Source organism: Pelmatolapia mariae, linkage group LG15, assembly GCF_036321145.2.
Source record: "Pelmatolapia mariae isolate MD_Pm_ZW linkage group LG15, Pm_UMD_F_2, whole genome shotgun sequence".
Classification (NCBI taxonomy): domain Eukaryota; kingdom Metazoa; phylum Chordata; class Actinopteri; order Cichliformes; family Cichlidae; genus Pelmatolapia; species Pelmatolapia mariae.
Window position 1 is genome coordinate 29,363,525 of NC_086240.1, and position 25,685 is coordinate 29,389,209.

Here is a 25,685-nt window from a genome sequence, read left to right on the forward strand (position 1 = left end):
TTTTTTAATTTGATTTCTTTTGGTAGGCACTAGAACTGATTTAATGGAAGTTGATGTTTTCCTCTTCCTTGTGGGAGAGTTTTAATTTTGTTCTTTCTCTGGCAGTCAGGAAAAATGTGCAGTGAGTTTTCCTTGACTGCTGCATTAATGTCGAACAGAAATGTTGACACTTGTGACATGTGCAGCTGACTTAGGCGCATATGGAGCATTCAGGTTTGTGTAATGCAGCACGAAAATGTAGATTATGTGTCCTTACCTGATGTCTACATGTTTGTTTGTGAACAATTTTCAACTTGAGGAAACAGCTCCATTGTTTTAGCCTTTTCCTCTATTTCACAGGACATTCTCTGCTGATGGCAGTGATGGAGAACGCAACATGGCCACATCCCTCATACCTCCCACATTATCTCCTCCGTGGTGACCCTTTCGCCTCAAGACTCTCCAGGGAGGCGGACGTTGTTGCAGCCCTTTACGTCTGTATCATAGGTGAGTCTTTTGTTAAGAAGAATCATCATGTTTGCATAAATGTCTGATTTTCTACCATTCTGCTCTATGTCCTACTTCTATTGGACGAGAAAACAGACTCAAGTTTGCTTTAACTAACTTTAACAAACGTAAAAAGATGCAACATACAGTTTGATTTTGTTGTCCTGTACAACAAAATGTGGTCCAAAAGGTTAGGGTTTACTTTGGCTGACTCAGATGGAGGTGTACAATGGTCCTGTAGGGAAAATGGGAAATTCCATAACACTTGGACATGGTGTCAGTGTGACGTATATGATGAAAAATATTATGCTCTGCTGAACATAGTGTTGTAACTAAGACTACACAATGAAAACAATAAATAAAAACTCTGAGGTCTGAGGCATGATCGTGACAAATCCTAACCCTAACTCAAACCCTCTACCTAAAAATCAGTAGTTTTTGGTTTTATGAAACTGGTCAAAATTATTGTTCTACCTGAGACACATAAAAAACTGTAGCATGAGGGTAGGGTTAGGGTGATGCATCATACTTCATGGAGATTTCAATTACTGATGGAAACCATTATTCAACAGGAATAAACTCGGGGCAGATATCTATTTATAATTAAAACTGAATTACATTTACTGGGGGTAGGGCATTTTCAGAAGGAGCACGCGATTGGTGCATTAGGATGTCTCTAAGTTGTAAACACTGCTCTTACAGTTTGGCTTTTCACTTCAGGTTTCCTCATTTCAGTCACATTTATACACATACAGGGAGTACAAAAGCCTCTGAGTGTCTCTACTTAAACCTACAGATGCTCCTTTTTGAGTTTGTTAGATTGCATGAGTCATTATTGTAATGAAATGGTTGCCTCTGTGTCTATAAATTTGTGTCATGTGAGTGGACCATTGGCACAGCTATCCACTCTTATATGTGCTCATTGCAGTAGAACGATGAGTCGTCCCAGCTAGTAAATCTGCACTGTGTATTTTCTCCAGTTACACATATGAGAAATGAGTAGCCCAGCAACTGGAAAGTATGCAGACTGTGAATTGTATCATTTGCGTGTAATGTTAAAGGCTGGTCTCCTGGTCTTTTTTTCCCAAAGAATGTTTCCTAATGCGAAGATGAGTGACTGCAATTTCTTAAGCCCAACAGAATATCAGATTCCTGACTTTTTTCTGAGAAAATCAAAGTCCTTCTGGAGACGCTTCAAGCAGGCAGAAGTACAAAAAGTCATTGTTGAGATCACACTTGGTCACAGTAAAAGTTGTGAACTGACATACTGTTTGTCCCTTCGTTTTTTTTAATTATGTAACCATGTTTTCGCAGAAGTACAAATTCAGGTTTGTAAAGGAGGCCATTTGTGCTAAATGGGGTTCATTGTAAGCAGCAAACTAAAAGAATACATTTCAGACTTTGAGGTAAATGACGCAAGCAAATGAATTTTCTGAGAAAGCTGCTGCCCTTTGATTACCTTCAACATGTGATCCATTACCATGGAATCCTAACTTTTGAGTTATCTTCTGTAGTTTTGACTTTATTTAGCTGGACAATTTCATGAGTACATAATAATATGAACTGTATTTTCTTTCCTATTTCCATCCTTATGGACTGGTGTAGACAGTATGGAAAAAAAAAAAAAAAAAAAAACGTAACATTTTTTTTCAAATGTTACGTATTTTGACCCGTAAATGACCCATGTGTAGCTATTATGTTATTACCCTTTTACTGCTTTTCTTTTTTTTTTTTTTTTTTTTAAACTTGTTCAGCTTCTACCAGAGGCCTGAGAGTTTGAGAGTTCTGTGCAGTATCCTAGCTGTTCGAAGCACTGTTTTGGAGAACTTTGCTTTGCAGGGGGTCTTGCTGGTCACACAAAATGACTTTAGTTGAAAATAACAAATAACAAGAACACTACAACACTATTGTTTGTAGTGAAAACCATTTCACTAAAATTCATATTTTGAGTGAAATGAATGTTGTTGTAATGGCAAATTTTGCAATGGGGGTAAATTGGATATGATCTAATTAACAGGCCACCAAATTAAAATGTCAGCAGAAGACTAGTTTAGTTGCTGATATACATTTTACTGCGGAAATCTTACATATCACACACACTGACTCATTTAATGACATGTCATTAAGTCACAGGTCTGACAAAAAAAAATGTAGTCAGCTTATTAGTGTGCGTTAAAATGGGTTGTCTGTAAACCTGAATATCACTGGCAGACAGGGTCTGCTCTCTGTGAAATATATATATGGCAGGCATCCATGAAAGGGTCTCCAGCATGAAGGGTTGGGCAGCACCAGGCCCCGACACGGCTACTGGTTGAAGACGCTAACTGCACCCCATGAGCGTCTGGCAGCACAAATGAACCAGGTGCTAGTCAATGAGAGACACCCAGAATGGCTAACTAAAGTCCTCCCCAAGGACCCCCAGAAGGGACTGGGCTCACCAACTACTGGCCAATAACCTGCCTCAGTACCGCATGGAAGCTCAGAGCGGCTAAGATGAACAGGCACATGGCTCAATACATGAGTGGGGCACAGAAAGAAATAGCCCATAGCACAAGTCACCATCAAGTGTGGGATCTACCAAGGAGATGCGCGGTCCCCACTGGTGTTTTGCATTATTATTGACAAGACTGACTACAGATACCGACTACGGAATGGAGCAGTTGTCAGCCACCTGCAATACATAGATGACATTAAGCTGTATGTCAAGAGTGAATGACACATCGATTCACTGATCCACAGCACCACTATATACACACTACACTTGGAATGTCATTTGGACGTTTGGACTGGAGAAGTGTAGTGGGTTGGTAACAAAGAGAGGGAAGTTAGTCACAACTGAGGGAATCAAAGGGCGGCTACAAGTACCTGGGGATCCCGCAGGCAAATGGGAACAATGAAGAGGCTGCTTGAAAAGCTGCAACCACTAAGTACACCGAAATTTCTCATCCGTGGGATAATGAAGGTTTATTCTATTCTATTCTATTCTACCTGCAGAGACAGTCCCAAGGAGTCAGCTTGAACGGTAAGAACCAGATCCAGGCTATCAACACCTATGCCCTGCCCTGATCAATTACGCTGCTGGGATATTAAGCTGGCCAAAGGAGGAGATAGAAGCCACTGACATTAAGACCGGGAAGCTCCTGATACCACATGGAGGGTTTCACCCCAAGTCAAGCACCCAGATGCTGTATGCTAAGCGGAAGGAAGGGGGCATGGACTAGTGAGTGTCAGAACCATGGTCCAGGATGAGACACAGGATGAGAAACGAACATTGATGAGTACATCAGGAAAATAGCTCCATCCGACCTCGTGCTCAGTGAATACCTCAGGCAGCAGAAACCCAAGAAAAAAGAGCAAGAGGAGGAACTATCATGGAAGGATAGGCCCCTGCACGGTATGTACCACCGGGAGATAGAGGAAGTGGCTGACATCCAGAAATCCTACCAGTGGCTGGACAGGATACTAACAAACTTCTATCGATGCACCATTGAGAGTATTCTGACTGGCTGCATCACCACCTGGTATGGCAGCTGTAATGCTCTGGACCGCAAAGCTCTAGAGAGGGTGGTAAGATCTGCCAGCCATGCAGGATCTCTATAGACGGCACTGCATGAGGAAGACGCAGCGGATCCTCTCTGATCCCAGCCACAGACTTTTCACACTCCTGCTGTCCGGCAGGCGGTTCAGGAGTATTCAGACCCGCACTAGCAGACACAGAGACAGTTTTTACCCACAAGCCATCAGGCTTTTGAACTGCTGACATTCTATACACACGATTACACACTCACTACAATTACAGGACTCATTGCACAAGTTATGCACAACCTGTAAATACTCTTGCACAAACTGTAAATACCAACTTGTCTTAAATTCTCTAAATATTTAATACTTTTTTCTCTCTTTTTCTCTTTTATCATTATTATTATTATTATTATTATTATTATTATTATTACTGCTATTTTCTGTTATTTTCTTCTTAATATAACGGCACACTTTCTATATGCTCATGTAAAGCTGAGGAGCACGAGCCAAAGAATTTCATTATGGGTAAATGTGGCTACACAGTTTATTTGTACACTTGCTACACAGTTTATTTGTACATAGTTTGTACACTTTGTACACTTGCTACACAGTTTATTTGTACACAGTTTGTACACTTTGTACACTTGCTACACAGTTTATTTGTACATGACAATGAAACTTGAAACAATGATGCAACATGTGAAATAACACAAGAAAGTCTTTTCTGTGGCACCCTGTCGATGAAGCAAGCAGCTGTTATATGTGATATTGTTATCTGGTATCTGGAAGTTTTGAAACAGTCTTGCTTTGCATTATTATTTTTATTTTCTTGCTACATATTCCAAATACTAGTAATAACAACTCTTATTTTTGCTTTGAGATTGACTCATCTCACGTCAGCATGTAACATGTGTAACATTTGAGCCGCATAATGAAGATGCACAGTCTATTAAGTATTAATGGGCATGTCAACAGCACTAATAGCTGTAATTAAATTCTTGTACTACACCTAATTACTTCTTTCTTTAACGTTGCATTTTTATTATATGAAAAAAAATGTTTTAATTGCAGGTATTAAATGAAAGAACTGGAATAAAATGGAACAAATAGGAAGTGAAGAACAAAAGTATGTCCTAGAAGTTTTTGCCTAAACAGTCTAGCCAAGCAGCAAGTGAGAGTAACAGTAAGGTTGTAATTAGACCCCAGAGGGTTAAACACAAAATTGTCAGACTAAAGTGTATGAGACTTAATTAGAAATTTAACATCTTCTAGTTTTGGGGGAAAATGCCTATTTAGCATGTGGCTTAAAGTCCAGCTCTAACTTGAGATGTTAAGGAGAAAACATGGGATTACAGAAGGCTAGAACACCCTTGACTGTGAATGCTTATCTCTGGTATAGGCTATAAGTGAAATAAACTTCTCACTGTCTGTTTTCTTTCTCATCCCCCACTGTGTTTTTAGAGATGCACAGTTAGTCCATCTGTGGTTTCCTATTAGCAATGTAATTACTTGAGTGTGAATTTAAATCTTTCAGCCACCCACATCTTCCCTGTCCTGTTCTAAGCTACAAGGGTTAATGAGGAAGAAACCTTGTATTTGTCATTAACAGAGACAAATCTCAGAATTCAGATAATATGTTAACAATGCTTCAAAGACCAACTTATAGTCAAAGAAGTTTTAATACACAGAAAAGAGTTGTCCTTGCTTTGCAGCAGTGACAGCAGCTCAAACTGATGATTTCTTCAAACAATGACAGACTTACACACATGCTGCCCTATAACAAGGATGGGAAACTAATTTTCCAAAGAGGCCATATTAGAAACTAGGACTGGGGATGTTATGGAGGACTGCACGAGGAAGCTCGCAATTCACTTCATCTTATGCCGTGGCCCTCCACAGCAGTCCCAGTTTCTCATGCGGCCCCTTGGGAAAATTAACTGCTTACTCTTGTTTTTGTGAGATTTTCATTGTTTACAAGCTGAAAATAGCAAAAGGGTAATGTGCATAGAAGCAGTTTGCACAGCCAGTGCCTGGAACTCCCCACAAAGAGGAAAATGTGTTCTGATAACATCAGCTGGAAGTCACATGAGACCTTCAGGCTCACATATTTTCAATCACACCAGTGTCTCTAGATTTCACTGTACTCTTAATCTGCAAAACACATGCACATGATAAAAACATCCTCACCAAATTGACAACACACGTGTAGGATTTTAAAGGACATGGAAAGATGGAAAACAACCAAGCACAGAATGCCCTAATACATAGTGGAAACAAATAATGACATCAGTGCCAGCACAGAACACAGTTGCTAACACAAACCACAACCCAAATCTGAAACACATGGCAAATATAGCCCGTTATCGGACAAAGTGAAGATAAAAACGGAGTGTAATAAGTTAATGTCTGTTTGCTCTCACTTTGGCTCATTTCCATGAAGTAGGAGATTTGATTTCCCCAAACCATTTACTAGAGGTAAATCTGTCTGCCTGAATCCAACAGTAAATTCAGAACTGTAAGACCAAAATATATGTGTGAAACCTTAACTGAAAAGTAACCACTTGTAGTTTCTAAAAATGTTCCTGTTGAGCCTGTGGCTGAAACACAGCCAGACTCTGATGTTTCTGGAACTAATTTCAGGTTGCTGTGCTCTTTGATTTCAGGAATGTGCAGTTTTTTTCTGTATTTTGTTGTTTGTACACTTTTCAGCTTATGTGTTGCCAGCTTGATGGTTTTCCCCCATCTTTGTCTATTTAGAGGCATTTTCTTAAGTTGGACTCTGTTGAACTGTCAGGGTTCGGGTACTGCTGTCAGCTTGTCATGACATGATTTCGTTAAGGAAAAAGTAAAAAAACAGCTGCAAGGTGAAACCAAATGAGTAAATTTTAGTTGCTAACTAAGTTCTCTTGACAGCCTCTGTCATTAAATGATAACAACTCACACAAACATAACTCCTCGTGAATAGAAGGAGCACTAAGCACAAGGATAGTAACTAATAACAGAATGTGTAATCAAAGTTTATGTTGGCATTTATGTACTCCAAGTGACTTGAGGACCAAAGAGGTCTGGAGACTCTCTGACAGATTCTCCCAGGTATGTAACTTCAGCACCTTTAAAGGCTTTCTCGAACTGCATGTGCATGTGCACTGCCATTGCCAGTAGAAATACAATTAGCAAACTGGCTGCAACAAGAAGGAGGAAATTGTTATTGGAGCTGTGTGATTGTTGTGTGTTACTGTTTTTATAATGACAGAGTAGCAAGAAATGTTGTTTACCCTCTGAGGTCTAAGTCATCATCAGTGATGACCCCAACCCTTAGCTCTGAACCCCTTGTTAAGTAGATTTCTTTTTAATGTAAATAGGTTTTTCACATTACTGTGAAGACCCTGGAGAATAATGTAAAAACGGTAATCAGAATGGGAGGAGGAAGACCGGGTTGCGTGTAGAACACTTGATGGACACTGGAGCTGTGTTGGAGCAGCTCTTTGCACTCACAGTCAGAGTGAACTTGTACTTTCTTGCAACCCTATTTCTGTTTATTCTTTTTCTATTAATTCTTTGCTCTGTGTCAATGCCTCAGATAGCAGTTTGAAATAGCGCAGTGAAAATGTTGCTGTATTTCTTCAATAACATAATCAAGTCTGAATGTCACTGTTGCTCCATTATGCCATGATTTAGTTACTTTAGTGGTTTGGAGTTAACTGGTGCTTAGACACCAACATCCACACTGATCTAGATCAGTCACTGTACATTTAAGTCACTCAGAAGTTCCTCTTACAGTGGAGGTAGTACTACAGTAGTACTACAAATTACCCAAAAACTGGTTTTAAAACCTTTGATATTCCATAGTTCAGTGCTAAAACACAAAATAAGGAGAAAATCCCTCCTTATAGGGATTTATAGGGTTATAGAAGCTGTGAGTTTGATATGTCGTCCATGTACCATATTCAGAAAATATAATTTTCCATTTGCTTTTAAATTTGCCTTTAATGTGACATGTCAAGTGTTGGCTGTGTGACAGGCAGGTCGTGGACCCAAATGCACCACTTGGGAAACCGGTATGACTCAAAATATCAGTTTAAGTGCCATCATTCACAAAAATACAGGAAAACCAGATTATACACAGGGCAGGGACTCAGAATATCAGTAAACTGTGGGAACACAGAACAAGGAAACACAACCACGAGGGATGACATGACAAAAGACAAGGAGAGACCTAGACAATATTCTTACACTCACAAGATAGCAAGAGGAAAGGGAGCGGGTGGGAGCACAGCTGAGGATACTTAATATAATGACTCAAAGGGAAGTAAAACACAAGAGACAAAAAGACTGTTAGAGACAGAGACTGAAGACACAGAAGTCAAGGAGTTAAATATAAACCAAACTATTACCATTAACAGAACTAGGTGAGTTCTGCTCTGAAACCAGTCAATATAAATATTTTTAAAAAAACATTATAAGAAAAATACCAAATGATTCTCAAAATCAAAAGATTAATAATTTACCGATAAACTCAGAACCCTGAGTTCAAGACACAGCAACGTTTTTGGAGACTGTACATAAATCATATGGCAATGTTATTATTTCAGTGGTCTTTGCTCAGTTATGTCATTGTGTCCTCATCAACTTCACAGTGGACTGTTTGACTAAACTAATAAACCAGCCAACTAATATTCATGTTATAGGACATGCACTTACTTTCCATTTTAACTAATTTTCTGGAAACTATTTTAGAGCATAATGCTACATATTGATAGGAAACCTATCGGCTTTACTGTAGTGCCTAATGTATCAATAGTAATTATGAATGGAAGAAAGGAGGAAGTGAGAACTACAAAGACAATCTGGGGTCAACAAAATATTTGACTTAACAAGTAGGGTCCCCGTTTAACCAATGATAGTTAGATAACCTTAACCACATGATTATTATTGAAACTTTGAAGACGAAGGTCCTCTTTTCATACACATATTTCTTCTCACAGATGCTTATCTTTGTATTCTGCAGCTTATAATAGTAGATACTCATTTGTTTTTGTAGACTTTAATCTAGTTTGTGTAACAGACACGGCCACTACTTCATCTTGGAGATACATTTTTTAAACACGAGAAGTAGATAATCTTTTTTACCTGGCACTGATGAGTTACTGTATATGCTTGTAAATTCAGTAAGACAGGTGGCCTAATTTGATTTTCATCTATCTTACAATGTAACTGAGATACCGGAGAATAGAGCGGCTTAATGTATGATGACAGAAACAGATGGACAGAGCAAAAGGCAGCGTGGGGGATTCATGTTCTGTTTGTTGTGGTTTTCCATTGTTCCTTTCATTCTTGTGGGAATGCTCTTACAGCCCCTTCTTGGCACTCTGTCTTTGCTATTATTTTTTCCATTTTGCCATTTTTTCCTGGTGCTGTGCATCATATGAGTACATGGAAATGTGGACATGTACACTCTCCTCATTGTGCTATTAGTTAAATTATTTTTCCTTCAAGTGCCCTTATAAATAAACCCTCATAAAGTGAGCAGTGAACAGAATGTGTGTGCAAAAGATTTGCATTATGACAATGTGTTCAGGCCTGGTTAATATTAAGAAAATGACAGTTTTCTTCTTCTTTTTTTTAAATTAGATTTTCATAAATAAAACACACACACACACACACACACACACACACACACACACACACACACACACACACACACACACACCAAGAACTGGCAAAAAGAAAAAAACTGAATGAGGTCATGGAGGAGGTTCCCAAAATTTTTTTCATAAAAGAAAAAAAGTTTCAACACCATTTTCCCCACCTTTTTTCTCCCATTTTTAACAATTTTAATAAACTAGGTGCTTATAGGTTAGTCTTTTTGGAACCAGACCTTAGTGATGAATTTTTTGCTGAATGCCAGCAGGATCTTTAAAAGGTATTTGTCCGTGGGACAAATTCATCTGGAAAGTATCCAATTATCCAAATTCACAAATTCATATCTCGAAAGTTAACTTGTTAATTTTCAACCACTTCACCCCAATTATACTTAACAAATTAAGTGTTTAAGATTAAATTGAGAGGTTGTATTCATTTTACAAATCATTTAGATTATTTCATTGCTTTAAAGTACAGCGGTGGTGTCTGTTGTTGTGTGTTAGCTGGAGAAGGCAAAGATGCGTTGAGTTATCAGTTTTAACTTCTGAGTATAAATTTTTTTTCAAAGTTCACTAGAGATGCAAATCCAGAATTTGTGACTATGATCTTCCAGCATTTATCCAAATTTTAGCCAGCTGAGTTGGAGTTGATTTAAATTTCTGTTTAACAACAGCTATATAGTAACGGCTATAGCTATATAAATAAGTTTGAATTATATATCTTAAATTACAGACATGGATTTTGATACAAAATGCTTGCTTTTGTTTTTGTAATACAGAGTAGGCTCAGGTTATCACATAATGAAGATAATTATGTATTACGATAAAATAAGGGTCTATGCCATGGTTTATTCTTTCAAAACCAAGCCTGTTTGTGCTGAGGTCAGTGCAGAGTTATTGGTAGAATAAGTATGTCTTGTAGTGAACTTTTAAATGATTGGTATAATTAACTGGGATCCAGCTTTCTACCAATTATTCTATAGCTAAAAAATCCTGATGATTTTATTAAAATGAAATATGACACAGGATGCACATTATCCAGAGAGCAGTGGATTAGCTGTTTTGGATTTACAGCCATTTTTATACATAAACCCCCATTTTTAGGGTCTGAAAAGTAAATGTTGACTGACAAACTGTTCCATAGCCAGATGATACACGTTCCCTTTTCATTCCATGACAAATTAAGAAGATAAAAGCCCTGGAATTGAATCCAGGTGTTATGTACATTCCTATTTACAGTAGCTTTTCTAAGAAGGAACAAAAACCTCTGGGTCAAAATAATCCTCGTAAAACATATTTTCTCTTGTTAAAGTTTTCTTTGACATGAGTTTTTATGTGTTTCATATTTATTGTTACAATTTCCAGAATAGTTGAACAGCCTGCACAAACAAGATTTTGTAGTGATGAATAGGGTACATAGAGTTAATGACTGCCTCTAGGCTAATGACACCATCAGCCTTCTTTAATAGTTAAAAAATATTCAAAAGACTTTTGGATTTGATTGTTCTGTCGGATTTCTATGACAACCCAGGCAATCATATTAGCGTTTATTGATAAGTTAAAGTGACATTTTTCTAGCAGACTATAATAGAAGCTCAGTTGGATACATGGTTAGAGTTGATTGAGATATTAGGTGCAGTTTCCACATGCCTGTATTTGAATGAATCAAAGACACCCTATGCAGTTTTGAAATACAGAGAAAAACTATTTTGGATATGTATGAAAGAAAAAATATTAGTATCAGCCACTATTTACAAAGCAAACAAAGAGGATTTTTGTGATAGTGTCACATGGGGCATTAAACTTTAGCAGTTTTGAGGGGGTTGTGACACTGATTTTCAAATCAAAAACAGCATGTTCGTATTTGTATTTGTGTTCTTACTTTAAAAAACAAAACAAAACAAACAGTTAACAGTAATTTAAATACATCCACTGTAGATTGAGCCACTGTATCCCTTTGCAATTTACTACAAATTTGAAGGCACATTTAATGTTAATTTTTAAATAGGGAGAGAAGGAACTCACAACATTGTCCTGAAACTGGTGTTAATTTTGAAACTTTTTTATCATTCTCTTATAAAGTTGTCATGGCTAATGTGTTAGCTTTACAGGACTTGCTTGTTAAATTTTTAGCTTTAAGGTTTCATTTTATTTTTTCTTCATCTTCATGGGTCATTGTTTGGTTTGCTTGTCTGACGTCTTTAACTGTTATGTTTTAGCTTCACACACTTTATAAAGTTGGGATATGTTCGGTTTGTAGCATAGTGATATGTAGTGCAATTTTTGTGCAATGTTTGGTTATGCATTAGGCACTGGCCAGAAGCTCGTTCATTCATAGCAGATTATGATTACTGGAATATAGCTACCGTTTTATAGATATGCATGTGTTGGTAAAAGATGTGTGGAAGAAGAAAAATGTTTTCCTTTTATCACTCGTCACTTGACAAACTGAATTAGGGCAGAATTTGAGAGGATTTTGGAAAATCCAAAGCATAAGAGGTCAAAAACAAGTCAATTTCTTTATTTTCAAGGTTTGAAAGGAAGGAAGAAAACTGCCTTTTGGGAATCTGTTATGTGCTGCAACCACTGAAGTAATTCTTCTGGAGTTATTTACACAAATCATCAGAACTGACATGCTGACTATACGCTAATTATAAAAATCTCCCTCACACACACACACACACACACACACACACACACACACCTTCACACAAACAAACCCATAAATCTTCTTGCTATCAGATTCTATGTAACATACTGAACTGCATTCCCTCTCAGGAGAGATCTCGCTATGTCTCCATCAATACATAGGCATTCCAGAGAGTGAATAAAGCTGCATTTGGCTTATCTTATTTAACCTTATCTACATGTTCCTGTTTCATCTTGTGATAGCATCCATATCATTGGGAAAATGTTGTACAAGACATAGATAGTGAAGAAAGTACTGAGTGTCTCTGTCAAAGACAGAGAGTGTGAGAGAGTAATGTGTTCTGAGTTCCCAACTCATTTCCCGTAGCTGTATCATCCACTGGTCAATTTGACACACAGCAGATCGAAATGACCCTCAGACCACTGGGAAATACCCCAATGCCTTTGAGACGCTGTTTTATTTTTAAATCTAAAAAAAAAATACCTATGCATGCAAACTGCTTCTACAAACATTTGTGAAAGAATCGGTGGCTCTCAGGAGCTCAGTGAATTCCAGCGCATTACCGTGATAGGATGGCACCTAAAAATTTCTTTGCTACTAAAAATTGAAAAGTCAGCTGTTAGTTCTATAACTCTAAGCTTCATGTGGCCTTCAGATTAGCTCAAGGACAGTGTGCTTATGGCTGAGTTTACTGCTGTAGTATTTCACCATCGTCTGAGATCAGTTTTAATGCTGTTATTTCAGGGGGAATTGAATGTTACATTGTGACATAGTTTGTGAGGAATAAAAATGGGTTATTATGCCTTCTATTAATAGACAAAAATATGTCTTTACGCTTGGCATCCAAACCCATGAATAAAATGGAACTGAAATTATGTAACATAAGAGCGTCCCTGTACCAGTGGCTGTATGCAGCATGCCCAAATTCATTACCTTCCCAGCTGCTTTTAGCAGAAGTAGCAGACAGAAATTTCATCTCATCACCAAAACACCGGCAGAACTGGGGGCTTCCCACGATGCATTGAGTGTTTCTTCTTCTTACCTTGAATTGAACTAAAATATTTGATATTAACCATAAAGAGTGTTGGTGGTGCCGGATCCAATTTTAAAGCACATGTCAGTGTAGATGTGTTTAGTAGATTCATTTAAGTCTAAATAAATGAGTCCATAATTCTTCAATATTTAAATCCAAACAGTGAGCCACCTTTTTGGACTTTTTCAGTTTCATATTAAAGAAAATCCAAAATTTAAGCAAGAGGGAATAACATTTCTCAGGAGAGAACTTAGCCTGTCCTGCTGCTCTGAACATGTTGAAATAATGAACATGAACACTCTGTTTTAGGTCTAATTTTGGGCTCTAAAACTAGGAACAACAAAATCATTGTTTGAGTCTCAGTGTTCCTGTTGAAAATCATACTCACAAACTAACTTGTGGGGTAACTAACAAGCTAGATTAGTTAGCCGCTTGTGAAACACAGAGGCTCTGTCAAGATTTGGGCCTGCAGTTTAAATAGTGGTATTGAGCATCTGGTCAAAACTGATGGAAAGTACTAAAAATACTGTCTTGATTTTGATCTACCATGAAGAATGATGGGAAAGAATCTGAACTAATGGATAATTGGTATGATCGCAGTCTTTCTTTCTTTTTCAGGAATCATGTCTGCAACAGGGAATGGATATGTCATTTATATGACCATGAAACGGAAGACCAAGTTAAAGCCTCCTGAGCTCATGACTGTTAACCTAGCCATCTTTGATTTTGGCATATCAGGTACTACATCTCTCAGGCCTACAACGCAGCTATATTTGTCTACAGGTGATATAGACTGTGTGGTAGCTATTAGTATCACATATTATTTTTCAACTATGAGAACTACTGTTCATTACTTGATTATAAACTGTTTTGCATCAAGTCAACTCATGTGTCTTTACTCCTTAATTTGTACTTATTGTCATATACAATGCATCTAATTTCATTGAGTAATAAATACAATTATTATATTGCTTTCAAGTAACAGTACTACAACAAGCCTGATGGTGCTTGACACTGTTTAGGAATTTAAAATCTTCAGTATTAATTATGCAATATCATTTGCTACTTATAATTTGAGTCCAAAGCAAAAAGGTAACTTGTATTTAATACAAGCATTAAAAGCAGCATCTAAACTTGGTGAAACATATAAGTCACTGCTCTCTCATCTACACAGATCGTACAGTGGTTGATTGATTAGGAGCTGCTGTGTTCCTGTGTCTTTAAGGTGGCAGATATTTTACACTTTAAATTGCAATTGCTCTAGAAAGTTGCTTTAACCTGTGTTAATGCACTTAAAATGAAAAGAAAACTATATTTTTTAACAATATGCAGTATTCCAATTACGTTTTGTCCTACATGTTTTTAGTGTCTACTGCAAGTTATATTGTAGTTACACTGAGTGAGCCAGATCAGTCTGGAGATAAGCAGTAGTGTGTCTTGTGACTTATTACATTTTGACATGTATTTTACACTCTTAAATGCCACATTGACTTGTTTGTTTGAACCCCGCAGGTTCTAATTGAACATGTCACACCTCTGTATAGTGTCAACTAAAAAAAGATTTTGACCCACTTTGATTCAGTGAGTTGAGAAACATGTGTCCTCCTACATGAAAGCTTTGATTTCCTCTCTCAAGCACTGCCCCTGCTCAGCCAGCTCAGCGAAGAACAGGACATCCCTTTATGCTGCTTCAATTTCCTGACAAGAGGGCAGGAAAAAAACAACACTTCATGACTCCTGACCTGATGTTGCACATCCATTTCACTGTCTGCTAGGGCTATAGTTGGTGTATTCTGGTCCGAATCAGTGGATGAGTTTGTAAACATATAGCTTTTCCCTGTGGTTGGGTTTGTTTTCATGCTGCCAAACTGTATTTGTGGTGTTAATTTCTTTATTAGAGTTATTTTTACCCTACAGTTAAAGGTTTAATTAATTAAAAAGAGAAGATATAAAAACTCCATCTCCCTGATGAAGTCAATGGAACCACATCATCTGCAAAAAGCAGAGATGAGATCCTGAGACCACTTAAGCCTTCAGCCACTTGCCACCAAAATATTCTGTCCATAAACATTATGAAGACAACTGATAACAAAATACTCAGATATCCTGGAGAGAAAAAGGAGGCGGACCAACAATCGGAATGAAAACCACATTATTCCTCCTAAATCCGACATTTGACTAACAGACTCTGTTCTGGAATTTCTTCTCCAGTACTGTGATGAAGAACTTTCCAGTCACTGGGATTGAAATTCTTGATCCTTCCTTCCACAACCCGACTATATCCTCAGTTGAAGCCAGCAGCACCACAAAACCACTATAAAGTGTGAGCAGGACAGTGTTTTCCACCCCTGAGTTGCCTGATAAAAGGGTGATGGAAAGTCTTGTTCCATGGTTATAAAAATATAAAGCAATATTAAAGTATCAGATACGCACAATAGATTTCAGACTTAACTATTCGAGGGAATAAATGACAGCATATTACTGTGAAAATGTTAGGAAATGTTGAGAACTGGTATAACTAAGTGATGAGAACTAACAAACAGCAAGCAACCTTGAAAACCACTAGAAAGTCAATCACCTATCTTCAGTGGAAAGGAAGGTGATCCTAGTGTGTTACAAAATGTAACTGGTCCTTCATGTCCATGTATTTCTCATGTTCCTCCTCTCTACAACATTTCTTGTAATTTGGGCTGGCCAGAGTAATGATATTAAATATTAGGTGTGGACGTGTATCTAATGTCCAACAACACCTTAAGCAAGAAGTAAGGTGGAATTTTTATCGTGTTTCTTACTGCTTCCCTAACCCGATCTGAATATAAATTGCCCAGCATCAGTCAGCTCCTTTCCCCACCTCACTCAGGCCACCTTCACTAAAGCTGTATTAGCTCACCCTTAGCATTTTCATTGATTCATTTATTCACAGACACAGGATAAATTAAATCATTTCCATTCCAATAGCTCTTTCCTCTCCTGGTGAGATTGGGCTGTCTGTCTGTTTCCTGGCTTTACATTTCATTTTAAGATTTTAGGCCTTTTTGTTGCACTACATCCCATATGTTGTTGTCCAGACTGAAACTGTTTCAGATCAGGTTTAGTTTAAATCCCTTCAGAACATTTAGGAACTAGTGTTTTTTCTTTCCAGATGAGTGACTTGTTTTCCAATGAAAACTGATGTGAAATGCCAGACGAATATGTCTGACATTTAGAATTTTATTAGGGATCTTCTAAACATTGGGGACTGTCACATTATGTTGCAGATTAACACTTGTTCGGCTGGTAGGAGGTGATGGAAAGGTCATTTGTCTTGAGGAATACTTGTCAGAATTTGAAAACAATTGGGAGCGGAGTGGGGGGCATCGTTAAACTCATCTTATCGCTTTCCCTGCCAGATGCCAGTCACTGCCAGCATTTTTAATGATATTCTCTAAAGTTTCGATACTGCCTATTTTGGAATATGAAGACAGTTATTCTCTGTCAGAAGACAGAGAATAACTTCTACTTTCAAAAACATTTTATTCTATATTCATTCTTTCATTTCTTTTCTTTCTTTTGAAAACGTAATTAATTTGAACATAAAACTAAAACTAAAACATATTTACATGTTTGTTTGTTTGTTTTTTTGTCTAGTTTCCATAGAGTAAATTCAGTCGTCTAGCAAAAAAACCCCAAACAAATAATAATAATAATAATAATGATGATAATAATACTAGTAGTAGTTTTGTACAGTAAAAATGTAAAATGTTATGGGAAACCCCAGCCTTTAGAACACTAAAGCAATGGCCTTCTTGCAAACTTTACTTATAGCTGTATGTTTATATATTGTTTTGCTTGTTTGGAGTTAGAGGGATCCATACATTGAGATTTCAAGCTATTCTCTTTAATTCAAACACTTTGTCATTTTGAATGAAAAATTGAGATAAGTGCATTTTTGATTTTTATCTTCACACATGATTTCTTCAACTACTAGACGTAGACTGTATAAGCTGCAACGAATAAATAAAAGAACAAAACAAAAAAGTTATATCTTTGAGTGGTGTGTTGTGTAGCATTCCCCAAAATGCAAGGGGACACTAGAACCTTTACAGTAGTAAGATGTTTCTTTCTATACCCTCTTTCTAGCACAAACCCTCCATCTGCAGCTTGGGTCTTGCTTTTTGGGTGATAGCAGGATTGGCGTGAGTGCTACAAAATTTGCATCGAGGTTGGTGGACTGATTCGCCCAGCTACTCCAGCCTGCATGTCAAATTATCCTTGGACAACATACTGAACCCTGACATGCTCCGCGCGCGCGCGCGTGTGTGTGTGTGTGTGTGTGTGTGTGTGTGTGTGTGTGTGTGAATATTGCACAAGTGCATCAAAGGTGCTTAGAAAGAAGCTCTTGTATGAATGTGCGTGAAACTGGGTGAATGATTCTTGTAGTCAAAAGCTTATTGAGTGCTCATTTAGAGTAGAAGAGCACTATATAAGTACCAGCCCATTACCATCCAGTTGTGATTGTAGAATGCCTGTAAAGTACTGACACTGATGAAATGGCATACACCTTCAGTGTGCTTTTTATATGATGAGTTTTGATCATCATCTGCCTGCTGTGCATGGATTCTGATGTTTGCACATATTAGCGTGGGATGCTGACCTGTGTCTGCCCCACGCTGTGCAGACACAGTCTGTAGTTAAACCAAAAAAGACCATGTGCACACTGAAATTGAACAGAGCCAGCTTATCAACCCATGTGTTTCCCCTCTAGCTACTTGCGCAGTTGTCCTGCCTCACAGTAAGTGTTTTTCAAACCATCCTGTTGTCCTCTGCTGCCTTGTGATATGAATGATGACATCGCTCTATTGAGAAAAACTTAAGACTTTTATTCAAAATTGGGTCAGTTGAGTACTCGCTTAAAGGTCAGAATGTCTTGCTACACTTATGAACCATATCAGCCAAGAATTCTGAATCATGCTGCAGTGATTCACAGTGTTTTGGAAGACTTAATTATACATCTTTATTAGGTGTACATTTAATTAAATTTGATTCTTCCTGAAAGTGTGTTTACCGAAAGCCACAACACTGGGGACTAAAAAAATGAAGTCAAATTCACCTGTTATTTTACTGACCAGTTGAGGCTAGCTTCTCTTTGACTAAGAGGGCAATATGAAGCTTTATTCCATTATAGAAATGTAATTGATAGCTGTCTGCAAGGCCTCAACTCCACTAACTGGACCTCTCAACTGTGTTTGTGCTGTCGTTGCCTTTAGAAGCATTTCAGTGGAGATACCTGACAAATAAGCTGCTTTGTAAATGGTAAATGGAGTAGTTCTTATATAGCGCTTCCCTACTTTATCTGAGCACTCAAGGCGCTTTACACAACTTGCCACATTCGCCAAAGCACTCTGTTCTAACATTCACACGCCAATGGATGCATTGCTAGTATCTTGGATATTTGGCATGCAGACTATAGCAGACAGGGATCAAATAAAAACCACCGGCCTTCTAGTTAGTAGGTGACATCCTCTATCACCCAACTTAGCACCAGTGAGGATTGATCTCACAACCCCTGGTTTAGAAAGCCGGTGTTCTAACCACTGAGCTATGGAGCCTTTTCAGTACAGCCTATAAGTTTAGTACTTAGCAGTGTGTCTATGTACTGCAGCTTTTATGAAGTAAGCTAGCTGGCATTAGCCAATAGCATCACAGTCTAGTTCAAATATCTACAGTGGCTTGCAAAAGTATTCGGCCCCCTTGAACTTTTCCACATTTTGTCACATTACAGCCACAAACATGAATCAATTTTATTGGAATTCCACATGAAAGACCAATACAAAGTGGTGTACACGTGAGAAGTGGAACGAAAATCATACATGATTCCAAACATTTTTTACACTCAAATAACTGAAAAGTGGGGTGTGTGTAATTATTCAGCCCCCTGAGTCAATACTTTGTAGAACCACCTTTTGCTGCAATTACAGCTGCCAGTCTTTTAGGGTATGTCTCTACCAGCTTTGCACATCTACAGACTGAAATCCTTGCCCATTCTTCTTTGCAAAACAGCTCCAGCTCAGTCAGATTAGATGGACAGCGTTTGTGAGCAGCAGTTTTCAGATCTTGCCACAGATTCTTGATTGGATTTAGATCTGGACTTTGACTGGGCCATTCTAACACATGGATATGTTTTGTTTTAAACCATTCCATTGTTGCCCTGGCTTTATGTTTAGGGTCGTTGTCCTGCTGGAAGGTGAACCTCCGCCCCAGTCTCAAGTCTTTTGCAGACTCCAAGAGGTTTCCTTCCAAGATTGCCCTGTATTTGGCTCCATCCATCTTCCCATCAACTCTGACCAGCTTCCCTGTCCCTGCTGAAGAGAAGCACCCCCAGAGCATGATGCTGCCACCACCATATTTGACAGTGGGGATGGTGTGTTCAGAGTGATGTGCAGTGTTAGTTTCCGCCACACATAGCGTTTTGCATTTTGGCCAAAAAGTTCCATTTTGGTCTCATCTGACCAGAGCACCTTCTTCCACATGTTTGCTGTGTCCCCCACATGGCTTGTGGCAAACTGCAAACAGGACTTCTTATGGTTTTCTGTTAACAATGGCTTTCTTCTTGCCACTCTTCCATAAAGGCCAACTTTGTGCAGTGCACGACTAATAGTTGTCCTATGGACAGATTCCCCCACCTGAGCTGTAGATCTCTGCAGCTCGTCCGGAGTCACCATGGGCCTCTTGGCTGCATTTCTGATCAGCGCTCTCCTTGTTCGGCCTGTGAGTTTAGGTGGATGGCCTTGTCTTGGTAGGTTTACTGTTGTGCCATACTCCTTCCATTTCTGAATGATCACTTGAACAGTGCTCCGTGGGATGTTCAAGGCTTGGGAAATCGTTTTGTAGCCTCAGCCTGCTTTAAATTTCTCAATAACTTTATCCCTGACCTGTCTGGTGTCTAAATCCAATCAAGAATCTGTGGCAAGATCTGAAAACTGCTGTTCACAAACGCTGTCCATCTAATCTGACTGAGCTGGAGCTGTTTTGCAAAGAAGAATGGGCAAGAATTTCAGTCTCTAGATGTGCAAAGCTGATAGAGACATACCCTAAAAGACTGGCAGCTGTAATTGCAGCAAAAGGTGGTTCTACAAAGTATTGACTCAGGGGGCTGAATAATTACGCACACCCCACTTTTCAGTTATTTGAGTGTAAAAAATGTTTGGAATCATGTATGATTTTCGTTCCACTTCTCACGTGCACACCACTTTGTATTGGTCTTTCACGTGGAATTCCAATGAAACTGATTCATGTTTGTGGCTGTAATGTGACAAAATGTGGAAAAGTTCAAGGGGGCCGAATACTTTTGCAAGCCACTGTACCTCCAAAAAGCTAACACAGTTTTCAAAGTACTAACTCTGAAAAGTTCAAAAATCAATGGCTGATGCCACGGTGGTTAAAACATCAATTTAAAAATATGTATATTTTTTGTAGGTATTAATTTTTGAAAGGAATATCATACACCACATTTAACTATGGTCAATTTAAAGGCCACTATTTTACTGCTGCAACTACTACAAGGATAATTTACAGTATGTGCTTTGCAGATCAGGGTTGTGTCCCTCACCTCAGGCATCGATTATTATGATATCTTGCTAATTGAGATAATATTATGCATATGTTATATAGTATATAGTTTCACTGCATCTTTGTAGATAGCTAAGATGTAAGTGTGTGTTTATGGTGATCAGTTTTTATCTTTTTGCAGCGACCGAAGTTAATCTCAAGTTGTTGTTTAATCGTGTGTTTGTGTGTGAAAGTGTGTATAGTGGAGGGCATGCTCAAGAGTGGAGAAGAGACTTATGAAAACAGCCTTAATTAGCTTATTAGTTGAACTATAGGTCTAAAAAAAAGAACCAGGCAGATTTTATGACATTATAAAATTTAGCTGTTAAGACCTGTCACCGTATGGTCACTACTTAGTCTAATTTGTTCATTGCTGTAGGTGCACGCTAACCCTACTTTTGAACATACTTAATTGCAGCTATATTGGCTGTCGGCAATCTAACAGTGAGTTGATAGGTGGTGTCCAAAACAGTACAGGTGGATGTTCAGTTCAGTTCATTTTTATTTCAAACATATACATTCACCAACATTCCATAATATCATTCCATTCAGTTGTTTGAAAAGGAGTAGGCAGAAGTATCTACTTTATTTACCCCCTTATTTCTTTTTTGAGTTTTATTTTAAACTGGTTTAAACTGTTTATGCTTCTGCCGTTAAGAATATCCATTAAAAAGTCAATCTATAATATGAAGTCTTGTTTTTGCCACTGTCAATTGAGCTTTTTTAAAAATTTCAGTCACAGTGGTTGATAACCAATAAGTACCTAAACCGTTACACATGAATGGGAACAAAATGGGGGTCTTTGGGAACTTCTCAACTGATTTTGATTCTAATTCCAATATGTCTGTTCAAAACCATCTATTCATTGATGCAATAAATAGAAAGGGGCTTGGGTTTGCTTTGGGAGTCTCTCACACCAGTGAAATGCTAAATGAGACATTATTTATAGAGTTAATTTTGAGGGTGACTTCAGATTGATTCCAGAAAGACCTGAAAATAAACAATAAGCAATCCTTTAGATGCAAGGGAAGTGTTAGGGCAGCATGACAGGATAAAATATGTGTAACTGAGTGTGGACATTAATTCAACTTAGTTAACTGAACAATGGTTTTACAGTTTAGAAAAGACAGGCATCCTTGACGTGACCCAAACAGTGAGGGTTGCCTCATACGACATGGGTGCATACGCCCTGAGCGGCTTTTCAACAGTGTGACTCCTGGACCTTTTGTTTCATGTCAGTCCCCAACTCTTTTTCTGTGCTTCTCGTGATTCTTTCAATTTTGAGTCAGATGTCAAGATTCAAGATCCTTTTATTTGTCACGTACATGTCAATATTTTAAATTATGATTTTAGTCTCAAGCCACATTCTTAAGTATTTTTGTAACAAAGAAATATGGCAAAATGGAAACTTTAATAGCAGGGTGGTTGGGTGGGTGAGAATTGCATAGTTTAAAAGTGATTAGAAGGAAACCTGGGGACAAAAAAATAACTTGATCAGCTTTATTTCTGCCACCAGCAGCTGTTATCATTGAATCAGCTCTGATAAACTCACTGTAATGTTACTACATATGTACTGGATCTGGGAAAGAATGCTAAATGTTGGTACCACGATGCATCAGTGAAAATTAACAACATTTAGTATTTAGATGGAACAGTTGAGATCATCGCTAAGATAATATGGATGGCTGTGTTAATTGTTGGGGTTTTTTGGTCTGCAACTGCAACTATATCTTTTCTTATTTCAGAAGCTGCTTCAGATGCTTTCACATCTTCACTTTATTTCGTTTTGCTTGTGGAATCATTCAGTTGATTGCAGTGAGGTGCCTTTTATAAAAAGCCCCTTTTATTCAGTAGTGAGTTCACTATGTTTGTTGGTCTGAGGGTGTCTTTTTAATGTAATTGATGAAAATTGTCTCAGAAAAGGCACAGAATACATTTTCACTAGACAAGATCTACATTTTTATTTGTAAAACACTCCCCTATCAAGGCAATTTTACTTGAATCACTGAAAAAAATGGTCATTAATATGTGTAAGTGTAGAGATGGAGTTTTAGACTCAAGATCGATAGTGTTAGTTTAGTCAGGCCAGAAAGTCAGGCTTAGATGTAGTCACAGCAGGTCATCATCATCAGCTGATAGCTTAACTAATCGCCTGCTACACATTTTGTTGACTGCTACATATAGTGTGTCTTAAATCAGCTACTTTAGCTTGCCTACAATTCCTGCACAGCTGCAAGCCACTTTGCAACCCACCTCTATCTCAGCTGTAAGCTCGTGAGCCATTTTTATGTTTAAATTTCACACTGTGCAAATTTCAGTGTTATGCATAAATTTAATCTAATTTGTTCATCAGTATTTATTTTTTCCTGATAGTTATCAAGTGATTTTTGTACTGTTACCTAAGATAGGGTGACCATATTTTGATTTCCAAAAAAGAGGACGCTTGGCCCAGTCATGAAGAACTTTAATAATACTGTTTGCTTAAAGAAAATTTTAACATATTTAAACAATGCCTTCTCTGTGCAGTTAATGAATGGTGAAATAAAAAAATGTGATATAGGCTTTTACAAGTCAACAAGGGCAAAAAAAATAACTTAAAAACTTCTGGAATTAAATAATGGTACAGAAACAAGGCCTCATCTCTATAAGAAAAATTACCAGTACCGGGACGGTACAAGGGAAATGTTTTTTGCAGTTCATCTGAAAAGCTGCAGTTGTGCTTTGACATCTTTTAAACATCACTAGGCGCTGCTGCACGCTGTCTGTCCCGTCTGTGAGCGCAGAACAACCACTCACAAAGCAGCTGCTCGGGGATGACGTCACACATATGGGTCCTCTGTAGGAAAATCCGGACATTTTCATTAATCTCGAAAATACCCCCGGACGCCCCGGACAGAACGTGAAAAGTGGACATGTCCAGGGAAAAGAGGACAGTTGGTCACCCTACCTAAGAATGTAAATAAGAAACTGACAAAGCTTCTGGGTCTGCTAGTGAAAACAATGTTTAAGTGTCTTAAACCTATTCTGTCTAATGGCCATTAGGGGGAGACTCTTCTGGTTGCAAGAACACACACAATTCTATAAAAGTCTATGAAAAATGGCCTTTAAATTCAATATAATATTGATTTTCTACATTATGGTAAAAAAAAATGATGTGAAAGGTGTGCCTTAGGGTGGGCCTACTATTTCATTAACAAATCAGTACTGTAGGGCTGGGCCATATCATACCGTTCATGGTAATACCGGTATAATGTTGGGCAATGATAAGAAAATGAAATATCGCGATAGAATATGGGTAAAACGCGCATGCGCAGTGCCTTTGTTTTCATACGCACATGGCGGAAAAAGCATGGCAGCGACGGAGAATGAGAAGGGCGAAAGTGGATCGTTGAATGAAACAGATGAACCAGAATTGGTTTGTAAGAATGCTGCAACTTCAGTGGTGTGGAACTGGTTTAGCTTTCGTCCGTCAGATACACAACAAAACACTATTTTTGGTAGAGCATGCTAGCGGGCCGTCGTTATTACCATGTTTTTTGGAAAATACAGCACACTTAAAATCAATCCTTTGATTTTTCTGAAAATCGACAGTGCCCCTTATAATCCCATGTGCCTTATGTATGAATTTTGGTTGTGTTTACTGACCTTGAAACGATTTTATGTGGTACATGGTGCTCGAAAATCTGTCAAATGTTTTAGTACAACTTTGCTAAGCTACGAACCCGCACCGCTTGATGGACTGTCGGAGCATTACGGCTATCGTAGGCAGGAGCCTCGCGGAGTGATACGTACTGTGCTTCAACATAATATTACCGTATTGTGTGTGTATAACCTCTTTTTAAGTTTTGTGGATATTATACATGGTTATGCTGAGGATATGTCGGCCAATTTCCACTGGAAATGCCTTTTGGTTAAACTGTCAGCAAGGAATTTGCATTTGCACTGTTAAATTTTCATATAACTTTAATGCACATAAAAAACAGCTGCTTGTTTAAGTGAAAATACATTGATTTTTTTTTTTGCACTAATAAAGTTGTGGAGTTGTAAAGTATTTTGTCTAGTGTCAATTATATCGTCAGTTATATCGTTATCGCAAATTTTCAAATGTATATCGTGATAAATATTTTTGGTCATATCGCCCTGCTCTACAGTACTGTATAAGCAGGAAGGTCCCTCACTCATCACATCCAGTTTCCAAACATCATGACAGTGCAACTACTCAGCTTAAAACCTCACAACTAGGGCTGTTCGATATAACCATATACAGTCAGGTCCATAAATATTGGGACATCGACACAATTCTAACATTTTTGGCTCCATACACCACCACAATGGATTCCAAATGAAACGAACAAGACATGCTTTAACTGCAGACTGTCAGCTTTTATTTGAGGGTATTTACATCCAAATCAGGTGAACGGTGTAGGAATTACAACAGTTTGCAAATGTGCCTCCCACTTCTTGAGGGACCAAAAGTAATGGGACAGAATAAGAACCATAAATCAAACATTCATTTTTTAATACTTGGTTGCAAATCCTTTACAGTCAATCACAGCCTGAAGTCTGGAACACATAGACATCACCAGACGCCGGGTTTCATCCCTGGTGATGCTCTGCCAGGCCTCTACTGCAACAGTCTTCAGTTCCTGCTTGTTCTTGGGGCATTTTCCCTTCAGTTTTGTCTTCAGCAAGTGAAATACATGCTCAATCGGATTCAGGTCAGGTGATTGACTTGGCCATTGCAAAACAGTCCACTTCTTTCCCT

The 25,685-nt window shown here is 38.2% G+C and overlaps 1 protein-coding gene across 1 annotated transcript in view; it reads left to right on the top strand.

Moving 5' to 3' along the window:
* opn5 (opsin 5) overlaps nucleotides 1-25,685 on the top strand; it is a 49,908-nt gene that overhangs the window by 10,192 nt on the left and 14,031 nt on the right. The window contains exons 2-3 of the mRNA XM_063495758.1: nucleotides 340-486; nucleotides 13,952-14,071. Coding sequence (XP_063351828.1) covers nucleotides 354-486; nucleotides 13,952-14,071 — 253 coding nt within the window. The 5' untranslated portion in view covers nucleotides 340-353. The remainder of the gene's footprint in view (nucleotides 1-339; nucleotides 487-13,951; nucleotides 14,072-25,685) is intronic.